The 14,793-nt window shown below is 34.9% G+C and overlaps 1 protein-coding gene and 1 pseudogene across 2 annotated transcripts in view; both read left to right on the forward strand.

Moving 5' to 3' along the window:
* The first annotated feature begins 1,008 nt into the window (after nucleotides 1-1,008).
* On the forward strand, nucleotides 1,009-5,748 carry LOC113110495 (group 3 secretory phospholipase A2-like; annotated as a pseudogene).
* A 2,062-nt stretch (nucleotides 5,749-7,810) lies between these two features.
* Nucleotides 7,811-14,793, forward strand: part of LOC113110183 (tetratricopeptide repeat protein 28-like) — a 265,529-nt gene continuing 258,546 nt past the window's right edge. Inside the window, exon 1 of one of the 2 annotated variants that reach the window (XM_026274227.1) lies at nucleotides 7,811-8,158. In XM_026274227.1, the coding sequence (XP_026130012.1) occupies nucleotides 8,129-8,158 (30 nt within the window). In that variant the 5' untranslated portion in view covers nucleotides 7,811-8,128. The remainder of the gene's footprint in view (nucleotides 8,159-14,793) is intronic. The other variant, XM_026274228.1, reaches the window with a different exon arrangement.

Below are 14,793 nucleotides of genomic sequence, written 5' to 3' on the forward strand. Positions count from 1 at the left end.
TCTACTGAAAAAAAACTTTTATACAACTTTTAAAACATTTATCAAAGTGGAAAATGTGATATCAAATTCATATAGCATGGCTGAAGTAATTATATATATATATATATATATATATATATATATATATATATATATATATATATATATATATATATATATATATATATTTTTTTTTTTTTTTTTTTATCTTCTAGCATGTGAAATATTGTCAGCAGAGTGAAACCAAAAGAATATTTTTTTTCTTTATAATTTTTTTGACAGCTGCAATTTTACAGAGAGAAAGGAATAGCCTGTAAGCAACATGTTAGTTATTAATATGAAATAATAAAAAACATTTTTTTTTGCATAAGTACATAAATGCAAAATATGGTTTGTGGCTAGTAATAAATATTTACGACTGGTATTTTTTCCCCTTTAATTTATGTGCAGACAGCATGCTAAATAAATATGCACTTAATTATTTTATAAAACTAATAAAATAAAATAATATGTTAATGCACAGCACACAAATGCCAACCTTATTTAACCTGAACACATAAATGTAATAGTTTCGGATCGCATGCTTCTTTCTCCTCCCACTTGGAGTTTGAATCTTTTTGTCTCATTGTAAAGCATCATTTCATCATGAGTAATAGGATATTAAATGTTTACTGCTGGAGGGCATTGTTGACACTAATAAAAAATGATAGTGATCAGCCAGAGAAATAATTATAGTCATGTGAACCCAGGAAACAGGGAGGGTTTATGATCTGATTTACAGCTTTTATGTACATGTGTGTACAGACATCTGTGCTTCCAAGTCTGTATTAACCAAAGACACACCCCCTTGTGTCATCCCACCCCGTCTGTTCTGATGCAAGGAAACCCACATGTGGATCTGAGTATAAATAAGGCAGGGATGAGGGGTTACCTCTGGCTATTCATACAATCATTCACAAAATTGTTGTACAATTATACATTTTACCATACAAATGCAAACAGCTTTTACAAGCAGTTGTGTATCCTTTCATGCTGTTTCACGCTTGTTTCAGTGCTGACAGTTCTGACACGTTCTGTATTTGGACTAGATCCGCTTCAGGTGGTCAAACACAATATGCATTTCTCAGACGTCTCTTCTCTTGTGTGACAGCATCTGGAACAAAAACAACAGCCTTTTTAGCTGCATGACAAGTGATGAGCAATCTGTGATGGAGAGTTACCTGTCCAGGTGCTGGGAAGACAGTACTAGTAGTAATTTACAGCATCTGTACGGAGGGCCAGGGACCTGAGGAGTGTTGGACCTGATGGATTTGAGCACCAGGACAGTGAAGAAAGCTCCACACAGATGCTGCACCGCTCAATGTGAGCATGGATGATCCCAGGGACTCTGTGGTGTGGCTCAGGAAATAAGGCTATGGCCTTTGGTGACCTGGGTAAATGGGATTATATCAGTCAATCTATCTGTCTGTCTATCTATCTATCTATCTATATACAATTTATTAATAATTTTAATTGCTATGTTAAGTCTAATAATTTATCATCAGTAATATTTAATATATAATCTATATATTTTATATAATCTAATTTATATATAATACTAATATAATGAAATTTTGTTCTATTCTAATTTATAAATACATTTTAATATTTAAATAATTTAATAATTATATATATTATTTAATCATTTTTAATAATTTTAAAATACAAAATATTATTTGATTTTTTTTTCTAAAATTCTCATGATTTAATTTGTAATGTTTTCATTTAAATTATATATATATATATATATATATATATATATATATATTTTTTTTTTTTTTTTTTTTTTTTTTTTTTGGTTCTTCTAGCATGTGAAATACTGTCAGCAGAGTGAAACCAAAAGAATATTTTTTTTCTTTCTATTTTTTTGACAGCTGCAATTTTACAGAGAGAAAGGAATAGCCTGTAAGCAATATGTTAGTTATTAATATGAAATAATAAAAACCAACTTTTTTGCTTAAGTAAATAAATGCAAAATATGGTTTGTTGCTAGTAATAAATATCTCTCTCTCTCTCTCTCTCTCTCTCTCTCTCTATATATATATATATATAATTTATTAATAATTTTAATTACTATGTTAAGTCTAATAATTTATCATTAGTAATATTTAATATATAATCTGTAATGTTTTTACGATGTAAAAAAGATACAAATATATAAATAGAGGCATTTTCACAAGTGGCCCCACATTTTTGGGAAGCCCAAAACTAAAATTAAATTTAAGGTAAAATTATTTACAACTGGTTAATTGAATTGAATTGGAAATTAAAAAAATCCTTATCTGTTCACTTGTCTTCAGAAATCATTCTCATATGTTGAATTACTAGTCAAGAAACATTTCTGATTATTATTAATGTTGTAAACAGCTGTGCTGCCTCATGTTTTTGTGTAAACAATGAAATACTGTATTTTATTTCAGTATTTACTGATGAACAGAAATCCAAAAGAACAGTATTTATAAAGAATTTTATATTTTGAAACATTATAAATGATTTTACTGTCACTTTTGATCACTGTAATGCATCCTTGCTGAATAAAAGTATTCATTTCTTTTAAAAAATGGATGGATGTGTGCACACACCTCAAATAAATAAATAAATAAAAACAAAAAAGCGAAACAATAATCAAAAAAGGAGAACTCCTCACCTGTTGACTTCTGCAGGTCTTCTGCAGGTGTCTTTGATGAGACGGACACATGCTGCAGAGATCACCACCACTGTAAAGACACCATCCCCACGGTGTCTTCAACACCAACATCTTCACTTTATCTTCACTAAACTTCACTTGAGCAGGAAATGTTGAGACTATACCAGCACTGCATTCATTCCATAATGTTCAGCTGAGTAACATGAGACATGTCCAACATAACAGAGAGCGTCTCTGATTACTGTATCTTATGACACTGTGATCCAATCACTTCAGGTTCGCCGCTGTCTCCTGGGTGTTAATATGAGCATGTCCAACCTACGGATACTTTAACAGCTAAAGATGCGCTGCTTTGAGTTCTCTCAGCGGATGGAGGGGCCTGTGTGTATTCACTTTCATTTGACTCAGCACTTTTCTGTTTCCATCAAATAAAAGACCTTTAACACTCAAAATTATTTGAACCGAAAACCTGCCATGTTCCATGATTTCTACACTACTGTTCAAAAGTTTGACGTCAGTAAATCTTGTAATGTTCTTGAAAAAATTATCTTCTGCTCACCAAGGCTGCATTTCTTTGATCAAAAATGCAGAATTAAAAAAAATATATATTATTACAATTTAAAATCAATCTTTTCTATTTGAATACATAGAAGATGTAGTATTCCTGTGATGCGCAGCTGGATTTTCAGCTTCATTACTCCAGTCTTCAGAGTCACATGATCTTCACACGAGTATCATTAATGTTGAAAACAGCTGTGCTGCTTCATATTTTTCGTGGAAACGGTGATATACTGTATTTTATTCAAGAATTTACTGATGAATAGAAAGTCCAAAAGAACAGTATTTATTCAAAATGTAATATTTTGAAACATTATAAATGATTTTACTGTCACTTTTGATCACTGTAATGCATCCTTGCTGAATAAAAGTATTAATTTCTTTAAAAAATGGATGGATGTGTAACCCCATCCACCCGCAACCCCCCAAAAAAACAATATTTTATTTTATTTTATGCAATTTATTATGAGTTCAAATTCAAAAGGTTTAAAATGTTTCAATGCCAGACACAAAAGGAGCAAAAACCTGTTTGAACTTTGAAAATGGTTCTCTCTGAAAACTTTGGTGTGAGTTGTAAACATAATGTTGTGCACACAGTTACAGAAGCTTGTTTTTCTGATTGGCAGGTGTGCAATTTCTGAACTTGCTCAATACGCTGTGGTGAAAGATGCAGCGAACTACACCGACACGCTCTCTGAACAAGACATAGAGACACTGAAACCAGTTTTCACCAAACGATCACTCTGGGACGAAACCAGGTCACCAAAAACACAGACAAATCACTTACTATACAAGATCCCAGGAGCAACGGTGAAGAACCGAGTCCAGTTTCTACATCACCAGAGCCATCTGTTACAACACCGCAGTCCTGGAAATCTGAAGCTCCCGTACTTCCAACAGACGCACCAAAGATAACAGACAGACCACAAGAAGGTATCAGATCTGTTGGAAACTGACCAAATTGGGAATCTTTTTATTGTATTTTTTGGAGATGTGTGAGCGCTACAGAGACCTGGATTCATGCCATCTACAGATTCCTGCTTTACAGGAGAAATTCGGTCTACAAAACCCTGGCATGAGAACCCTTTACATACACATTCAATACAGTATATCCACCCAGATTCCAGTGACACCGAATCCATCTCCCTAATAGCGATGTGTAAACATTTCGCTCAAAAATTTTAATTCACAAAAAAATTGCTCATATTCGGGCCATCCAATTTGTAGATGGGTTTGTATCTTCATCATATTTGAAGGAATGTTGCAATGCATCACCAACGGATGCTCTGCAGTGAATGGGTGCCGTCAGAATGAGAGTCCAAAAAGCTGATAAAGACATTCCGAAAAATCCACAAGTAATCCACACCACTCCAGTCCATCAGTTACCATCTTCTGAAGTGAAAAGCTGCGTGTTTGTCAGAAATAAATCCATCATTAAGACATTTTTAACTTCAAATGTGTCTTTTATCCATGATATTGATTTCTCCAGTGGAAGAAAAAAAGTAATCTGGTCTGAATCAGGAGAGAAATATGAACAGATCAAGGATTGTTTACAACCAAAAACTTTCCAAAACAAATCTAAACAAATACGTTGGTGGTGAAAGGAGACATTGTGAGAAAGCGTTGATGTGGATTATTATGAATTACTCATATTTTGGTCAGAAGCAACAGTTGGGTTTGTTTCATACAAACATGCAGCTTTTCTATTCACAAGACATTGACTGATGAAGTGGAGTCGTTAAGATTATTTATGGATTATTGTGATGGTTTTATCAGCTCTCAATCTGACGGCACCCATTCACTGCAGAGCATCCTTTGGTGTGACAATTTCTCCAAATCTGTTCTAATGAAGAAACACCATCGTGGATGGCCTGAGGGTGAGCACATTTTCAGCTCATTTTCATTTTTGGGTGAACTAGTCATTTAAGCAAGTCTAGCACATCTAAGATGGTTTTTGGTTAACCTCATTTTGGTTTAATTTCTCTGCTATCAACTGATACATGCTGCTTTTCTCAGGCTCCTTGTCCAAAGAACTGGATGAAACTGACCCTGTGCATTCACTGTTGATGGATTTCATTTCACAATCCTGCTTCACCCTGCCACCGTCTGACAACTGTCTGAATGGAAAAAGGTTGGTATAGACATTATGGTTAAATATCTGGGCTTGTAACTCAAAAGTTGGTTAACTGTCCCTTAATCTGTGCATGGGAATATATGTACTGAATAATGCAATGCAAATAATAATGTAAAGAATGGACAGTTAATCGAAGTGCTTCTCAAGTGTAAACCATGAAACCAAACCCAATCTCAGTGGCATCTCTTCTGTTTAGTTGCTCAACTCATCCACCAGAAGCACAGCTCATCCAAACCTGGAGGAAAGACCTGACAGGAGGGGGACATCTAGTGGACTTCATGCGCAAACTCAAGCAGTCCAGAGAGACTCTCCAGTCAGACTATATAAGACATGCATCAGGATGCACACTCAACTGCAGAAACCTAGACTTCCTAAACGGAAACGCACATAAAGGTCGGCTCAACTCAAAAAAGCTGCCAAAAACTTGCAATGGGAAAACAATAGCAATACAAATGCTCTTATGAAATAGTTTTAATAGTCAATGGGGGAAACCTGACACACATCTGCCTTAGATATAGGAAATCTGTGCTGAAATAGTATTGTAAACATTTATACTGAGAAAGGGTTAAATTTAGCCTAATATAATAGGTCAGAGTGTTACAGTTATCTCATTATGGGGCGATATCATTCAGATAGTTTTAGCCAACTTCTAAGTGTCATAGGTAGCCTATTTAAAAATATATATATTCAGTCACATACTTAATTTAAATAATGCCTCGTAAAAATTCAAAAGTCATTTACTTTCATAGCTATTTTTTACAATTGCCTGAACCCTCACAGATCATGTTCAGCTTTACCCCACAATCTAGAGATAAACTAGATGTAAGTTAAAAACCAAATGCATGTAAACATTATACACAAGTATTTGACATCCCAAAATCATTTTCATACCCCAAAACGGCTTTCCGGATTATTTTTGTCTCTGGTAAACCGGGATGCAATTGCGCATGTGCTGAAAATGTTGTTACATGTTTTGGTGTGTACTACCTAATATTGCACTGTCTCTGAATTGATGAAACAAGCGAGTGTTGTTAATGTATGTAAAATTGTAAATAACATGTAAATTAATTTGAATAAATATATCTTAATATGAATCTTACTTTGATCCTATTCAGCTCCAGATGCATTCACTTACAAAGTTCTACTAGCTCATTTATTTATTTATTTATTTTTTGTAAATGGTGTATTATATGGTAAATTATCATATGTTAATCAGAAAAATATCACAATTTATAATAACATCAATAACATTTTATGCGCTATGGACCTGCCATTTAATGGTCAGTTAATGTTTACATCATCATAGTTTAACATTATTTTGGCGCATAATAATTTCACATACTTACGCCCACATGAAAAAATGCTATAGTGATTTACAGTAAATACTATAGTGTTTTTGAACCATATACAGGCTAGTAAAGTCTATTATACTGTATATATTATAGTATTTACAACAATGAATGCTACAGCATACTGTACTATAGTATTAACTATAGTGAACTGATAAACTAATAAATACTGTAGTATAGGCTACTTTAATCTTTACTGCAGTAGTGTAGGTACAGTATTGTAGTATGATATACCCATAGTTGTAGAAAAATTAGGTAAAATAATTTGTTTATATTATTGTAGTTTATATATTACCACAGCAACTATAGATTTACCTCGACAAATTAATTCAAGTACTTTTACTATAGTATCTATGGTTCAGAACACTATAGTATTTACTATAAATTACTTATTTCAGTTAGTCTGACATATTTTGAACCAAATCAACAGTAAGTCAGACTAACTGAAGTAAGCCTGGCTTATTTGGGAAACTAGTTTTATGAAACAGGGCCCAGGTCTAGTGCTGTCACGATAACAAATTATGTTGTGTGATATATTGCTCCAGAAATAAGTGCGATAAGCAATAATATTGTCATTTAAAAAACCATTTTATGCCATTAAATATATAATCATAATGTAACAATAATGCAAGACGGACTACTCACTTCCAAATAACAACAAACGTTTAATTTTTAAGTATATTTAGATCATGGAAAATGAAGTATCAAAATACTAGACACCTTAAAAAACTGAATAAATAATAAATAAAAAATTTCTAACAAAAAGTGCAAAAGTAGAAAAAAAGAAAAATGCACAAATACATTTGCACGCTCATCCATATGCACAAAGGCACAAGTCCCAAAACAAGCCCATATCTGCAGATGAAACGTTTTTTTTTTTTGTAGAAACATTTTTTATTATTATTATTTATTTGAACTAGCACCTCATGACTTTACCATGTTATATACAAGAAGATGCAAAAGACACAGGCGCAAGTGGAAAGTACAAAAGTAAATATAATTGGCGATATGTTGCGTCACCAAAAATGATTGATGACGTGAACATATACTGCGCGAGAAGTCGATGTATTGATTATTGCGACAGGTCTGCAGGTCTAGTAACTAGTCGCAGTAGGTAACTCAACTCCCGTCTGATGTCACAAACAGTAACTGAAGCCCTGAACTACTGAAAGCATCTGAACCGCCTCCTTTAGCCGGAGAGAGAGAGAGAGAGAGAGAGAGAGAGAGAAGAAAAACATGGCGAACTTTCCTCTTTTCTGAAGAGCTGCCGAGCGTTTCTGCAAGCACCACCGTGCATGACTTCACTTCTGCATCCACACTCGATCTGAAGCCGAAAACGAGGCTTTTCTCATGGATTCGGAGCGAGTGAAGTATCATGGGATGAGAGTTTGAAACACTTGGATACTACTAAAGCAGGACAGGATGGAGAAACAAGGAACAAGACGCGAAAAGGTAGATAAACACACAACTAGTGTGAAACGTGAGGCTTGACTGTGTTGTGTAAGTTAAGAGTGATGCAAAACTGGATTTATTATTGCGGTGTGTTTTCATTAAAGCTTGCTTTCTCCTGTTGACGAGTTATAAAGCCACATGACGTACTAAAGCTTGGTCAAATTTGACATGATGTCAATGTTTTAGATTCTTTTCACAACTCTTTTTGGGGTTGTTGTGTAAGTTTAGATAGATATTGAGTAACATGTCATGATTGATACTGCTAATAAACTTACAGTGTGTGTTTGCATGTAATTATCAAGTGCATTTATGAGCTAAACTGATGCTAGACTGCAACGGTTTCTGGATTCAACACTTTTAATAACACTGATGCTGACATTTCATCTCAGAAGAGTTACTCAGAGGCACTTTATGGAAATCCTTGAAAGGTGAAATATCTGGGCTGGTCACTCAAAGGTTGTAGGTTCAAGCCCTGCACGAGTTGATCCATAAATTATATTTAGTTAATGCACAGGTACCTGTATGTTGTTTTGAATAAAAGTGTCACATTAATGTCAAATTAGTGTAAAAAAAATTGTGCTAGATGAACAATATTCTGCTGAATGTGGTCTCAAATAGAGTTGCGCAAACAATTTCATACTGAATTATAATCGCTGATTTATTAATGGTTTGTGAATCAAATGGAGTTTGTGTGAATTATGCAGTTAGTGTTAGAGGTTTATTGATTTACTTGATTTGTGCTGCTGCTGCTGCTATTGTTATTTTGTCTTGACTGGTTATTTGTTATTTCGAGAGCTCATCATTTCATTGTTTGTTCATTGTTGAGTATTGTACATCTACATTAAATTGCTTAAAATGTACTTCACAAGCAAACATTGCAGAATTATCTTATCACTAGTTAACTTCTTCAGGTGCTAATTTGTAACTAGATATACATATAGAGACAGTGTCAAGAATTTATAGTCAAATTATTAAGAATTTATTGACTTAAGACGTTTTGCATTTAGTGGACAAACAGATAGAAAATGATGCATCATTGCTTTGATTAAAAAAAGAAAAGAAATGTATATATATGTGTGTGTGTGTGTGGCTTCTTAGGCTTCTTAGGCGAGCTTCTCCATGGTGGTTCCCAGCAGACCACGACATGTTCTCAGACTCACCAGATGTTAGTGGGTGCACCTGTGTTTTCTTTGAACCCAGACGGAGAGAATGCAGTCTGGGGATTGTTTGAGGGGACAGCAGACTCGTCAGTGCAGCCTGGTGCTTTTGGCAGAGAAAACAAATCATCTTGAGTGAAATATTTAATGGCAACAGTCACAAACCATCAACACAGTACACGACAGAACTCAAAAGATAAACTTTCCCATGCCTCTAGTCATATTCGATCCATTTTCTTCCCAGAAACAAACCCATTCTTGCATTATAAATGTGAGGAAGTGCTGAATGCGTGCATGCATCCTGACTGCAAAAAATATCATGCCAAGGATATGCACCAGCTGAACTATGATCCAACCGAAGATGGCTTTTAACAGTTTTTTCTTCAAGAGTTCGATGTTACGTAACCCAAATGCTACATCGATATGATTTTTAATACAAAAATAAACATTGTCCTTAAAACCAAACATGGAAATGTATTAATTTCAAAACAAATATCATATTATTTCCTCTTTCTACTTCAAATTGTAATGTTTAATTCAATGTTATATGTAAGTCTTTGTGAAATTTACTAGTAATTTCTAAGTGAAAATAGTTTATACACCAGATTTATTTTTCTCCAGTGAAACATGGCGAGTGTTATAGTGCCAAAAATACTTTGATTGGACCGAAAGTTGATTCATTAAGTTTAAAAGCTTGTTTATTTTTCTGTCCTAAGTATGCACTGTATTGTTGGTTGCCATCTATCATTTGCTTTCACTGGGGGAAGCTGGTGTTGGTTGAACAAGGAAATCTTGCTGGTTGAAGAAATAGTTCACCCAAAAATGAAAATGTGCTGTCAGTGTACTAACCCTCAGATGATCAAGGATGTAGATGAGTTTGTTTCAGCATGGAAATGTTGATATGTAGCATTACATCACTCGCTCACCAATGGATGCTCTGCAGTGAATGGGTGCCGTCAGAATGACAGCTGATAAAAACATCACAATAATCCACAAATAAAATCCACATCACTCCAGTCTAGTCCATCAATTAGTGTCTTGTGAAGTAAAAAATGAAATGTTGGTTATCCATTTTTAATGGATATGAACATTAAATTGGCGCCTTCTAGCCAGTATAGTCCATAATCAATAATAACGCTTCCTCCAGTGAAATAGTCCGCCCCCTGTTGTCTCTCACATTAAAATCAACCCACATATTTGTTTAAAACTGTCTGTTTTGGCTTGTAAACAGTGTTTGATCTGTGCAGATTTCCTTCCTGATTCAGACAAGATGACCATATCCATGAGAAATAGCGTTATTATGGATAGAGGACTCATATTTTAGCTAGAAGCAATAGTTTAAATCTTAATAATGGAATTATTTCTTTTAAAAATGCACGGCATTTGGCTTTTCAAGACATTAACTGATGTACTGATGTAGTGCGGATTATTCTGATGTTTTTCTCAGCTGTTTGGACTCTCATTCTGACGGCACCCATTCACTACACAGCATCCATTGCTGAGAAAGTGATGCAATGCTAAATTTTTCCAAACCTGATGAAGAAACAAACTCATCCTAATCTTGTATGGCCTGAGGATGAGTACATTTTCAGCAAATATTCCTTTTTGCAGGGAGCTGTTTCGTTAAGCTAATGTACAAAATGCAGCGTACGCTAGTGAGCAGTTGTACTTTCTCGGCAGCATTATGTTCGTGAGATGTTTGGAAATGTTTTTAGGCAGAGGAGAAGGCTGTAGACAGCTGTTGGACAGACAGATAGTGTAAAGTCGAGCTGACGCCCCGCGGGCTCTTCTGAGCGGGCATCAACTTCTCCATCGGCCGCCTGATGCCTGCCAGAGGAGAGGCTTGTTTTCATTTTCCCAGGAATGTGACTCCGCCCCCTGACCTGCTCGAGACCGAGGGGTGGGATCACGACCGGCCAGACAGACATGGAAGCAGTGAGACACAGGGATCAACTTCGTTTGCAATGTTAAACTATTGGTTAAGTCTCACAAAATCATGTCCAGGTCACATTTGACCCCAAGATCAAAATATAGATCACCACTCGTCACAATGTTACTATTGGTTTTGAATATTAAATTCAATGCTTAAGAAGATCTGAGATGACCGAAGACTTGAGAAGAGATGATGTCAAGCCCCCAGAAGACCTCAGATGATGCTAACCTTGGAACAACATATAAAACGACCAAATTTTGCTTAAAGGGATAGTTCACCCAAAAATGAAAATTCTGTCATTAATTACTCGCCCTCATGTCGTTCCAAACCCGTAAGATGTTTGGAACACAAATTAAGATATTTTTGATAACATCTGAGAACACTCTGACCCTTCCATAGACAACAACACAGCTGAGATGTTTCCCAGGGTCGAGAAACATAGACGTCGGTAAAACAGTCCATCTGTGGGACAACCCGTAATTTTACGAAGCTACTGGAATACTTTTGGTGCATAAAGAAATAAATGATAACAGAATTTATTCAAGAATTCTTCTCCAGTCTTCTGCCAGTTTGGAGAGTACCCCAGAACATAATCAATGTAAACCAGCGTTGTTTACATTCAGCGTGCGCACGCTTTCTACAGAACGTAACAACGCCCATCCTCCACCACCTCTTTCAATTGATTTTGGTTTTAAAAAGGACTCAGACGTTTTTTTATAGCATTGTTTTTGCATTATTGGTGTAGTGTTTTTGCTTTTCTGTAGTTTTTAAATCTTTCTATTTAGGTTTAGTTTTATCTTAAAGGGGGGGTGAAATGCTATTTCATGCATACTGAGTTTTTTACACTGTTAAAGAGTTGGATTCCCATGCTAAACATGGACAAAGTTTCAAAAATTAAGTTGTACGTTTGAAGGAGTATTTCTGTTCCAAAAAAACCTCTTCCGGTTTGTCACAAGTTTCGGAAAGTTTTTTTTGAGTATTTCGACATTCACTGATCAGAGCGAGAGCGAAATGTCACAAAAGAAGTGTGTTTTGGTTGCCAGGGCAAGACAACCCTGCACAGATTACCAAAGAAAAAAAATATTAAGGGACCAGTGGATGGAGTTTATTTTTACAGAGCATCAACAGAGTTGTGCAAGTGTTTGTGTTTGTTCCCTGCATTTCGAAGATGCTTGTTCACAAGGCCCAGTTTGACCCGGATTTGCACATCGTTTATTTCGTAAGGATGATGCAGTCGCAACGAAAAAGGGTCACAATCGTGTGTTGGAACCGCAGGCGGTGAGTAAAACTGCTTCAAATATCTCAGTGTTGTTAACTTAGCTATCGGCGCGTAAGCACATCAAGTAAACAACATGCGATGTTGTCATCAAACTGCACTTTCCACATGTACAGCTTAAATAAAACAAAAAAGACGACATAAAGTGAAACTTAGTCATTTTCCAAAACTGCTAAGCATATACATACAGTTTCAACACATACCACATAGAGACGTTGTTGCTGATGCTGCTCTTGTTAAATTTCAGCCTCTGGATCTGATTCTGGATCATAAATATACGCTGAATCTGACTGTTAGCCATGGTTTGTTTTGGTTGGTTTTGTCCTCTAGCTTCCAAACGCTCTCAATGCAAAAGCTTACTCGCGCTCGTGATTCTTTAGCTCCGCCCACACGTCACGCCTCCAGGCGCTCGTGTTTTTCCGGGAAAAATCGGTACAGACTATCTTTCTCTTATGAATATAATAAAAATAAAGACTTTTTGGAGTTATGAAGGATGCAGTACTACTCTATAGGTACTCAAGATTAACAGGAGATTGAGTGAAAACGAGCATTTCACCCCCCCTTTAAATGTTTGTATTTACGTTATTTGCCAAGACAAACAATTTTTAATGTTCATTTAAGTATTTCATGTTTGTTACTCACGTAATGTTTACATTTTATTTCGAACTTTTAAGTGAATTCATATTCTTAATTTGCATAAAAAAGATTTTAATTTCAGATTTTTAAAATTAACGTAAAAAGTTTCACTTGTTTTTGTTTTAGTTATTAACTTCGACAGCGCTGGATCTTGCTCGGTTTATTGCGAGTCACCCTGTTAGTTCTGAGGGTCAGAGGAATATTTCTGTTGTGTTTGTGGGAGTGTGTCTGTGTATTGTCACGACGCGTGTCGGCTCTAGTCCGGTTTAAAGGTCTTGTTTGCATGCTGATGTTAGCATCTGCTGTTGTTAGTTTGAGTTAAGCATCGCCTCAGCTGTTTGAAGTGAGTCCTGATCAGACAGGAAGAACACAGCAAGAGAGGAAAACAACCTTTATATATTTTACCCAAATCAATTTTCACACCACGCTTTGATAATGCGGTGTCCTCTGGCTGACCCTGTGCTGTTACTAATAACAAACACACACTGTTAGTGCCTTTAAAGCATCCTGCTCCGTGTCTATTGTGCTTGTGTTTGTGATGTGCATAAACCGAGGTCAGATTTAGTTTATTTATTATTAGGGCCAGAACATCATTGTTAATTATTGCATTATTGCTCTCTCTTGATATAGATTATTTTAATGAGTCTATAATACCTGGAGAGGGCTTTTTCATATTCGCATATAGCTAGTATGTGTAAAGATTATGTTAAGTATTTTTAAAAAGAAATTAATAGATATATTCAGAAATGATTAAGTAGATGTGACAGCAAAGACATTTATGATGTATAAAGCTTTCTATGTCAAATAAATGCTGACTTAAGGTTCATCAGCAACAAAAAAATCCTGAAAAAAACAGAGTATATTGTATTTTCCACAAAAAGTTTTCAACATTGATAAAATAATAAATGTTTCTTGAGCAGCAAATCGGTATATTAAAATAATTTCTGAAGGATCATGTCACACTTAAGACTGGAGGAATGATGCTGGAAATACAGCTGCGCATCACAGGAATAAATTAAATTTTACAGTATATTCATATTAAAAACGGTTATTTTAATTGGTTATAATATCTCACATTTCATTAGAATTTTTTTTACTGCATTTTTAAGCAAATGAATGCAACCTTGGTGCATAAAAATCTAAACACAACTAAAAAAATATAAATGCATAAAAAAGAAATATTAAAAATGTAAATTCAAATAAAAAATATATAAAAAATAATTATACCATAAATATAAAATGTAAATAAATAAACAAATAAATAATATTTTAATTCTTACAAACCTTAGTGTAAATGATCATGGAATTTTTTTTATAAATTAAATTTACATTCATATTTGTTTTTGTTACAATTATGCAGCTTGTCTTTCTCAGCAACACTTTAATTTCAAAATGAAAATGTCATATTTCCATAAAACATTGAAAGTGCATTCAAAAGTAATTTTTTTCTAAGATCTTTATTAGACAGAGCTGGTTTGGGTGGTGGCCACCATGAGCTCAGATTTGGTGCCGTCATGACGTTCTCTGGACTCAGTGATAATCAATCAAATCACTAATGGGATTAGTCCATGCACAGAGATCAGTGAGACGTCCGTGACTACATTCAGCATGTGTGTGGTCAGTTTACGGCTGT

Source organism: Carassius auratus, chromosome 10 (assembly GCF_003368295.1).
Source record: "Carassius auratus strain Wakin chromosome 10, ASM336829v1, whole genome shotgun sequence".
Classification (NCBI taxonomy): Eukaryota; Metazoa; Chordata; class Actinopteri; order Cypriniformes; family Cyprinidae; genus Carassius; species Carassius auratus.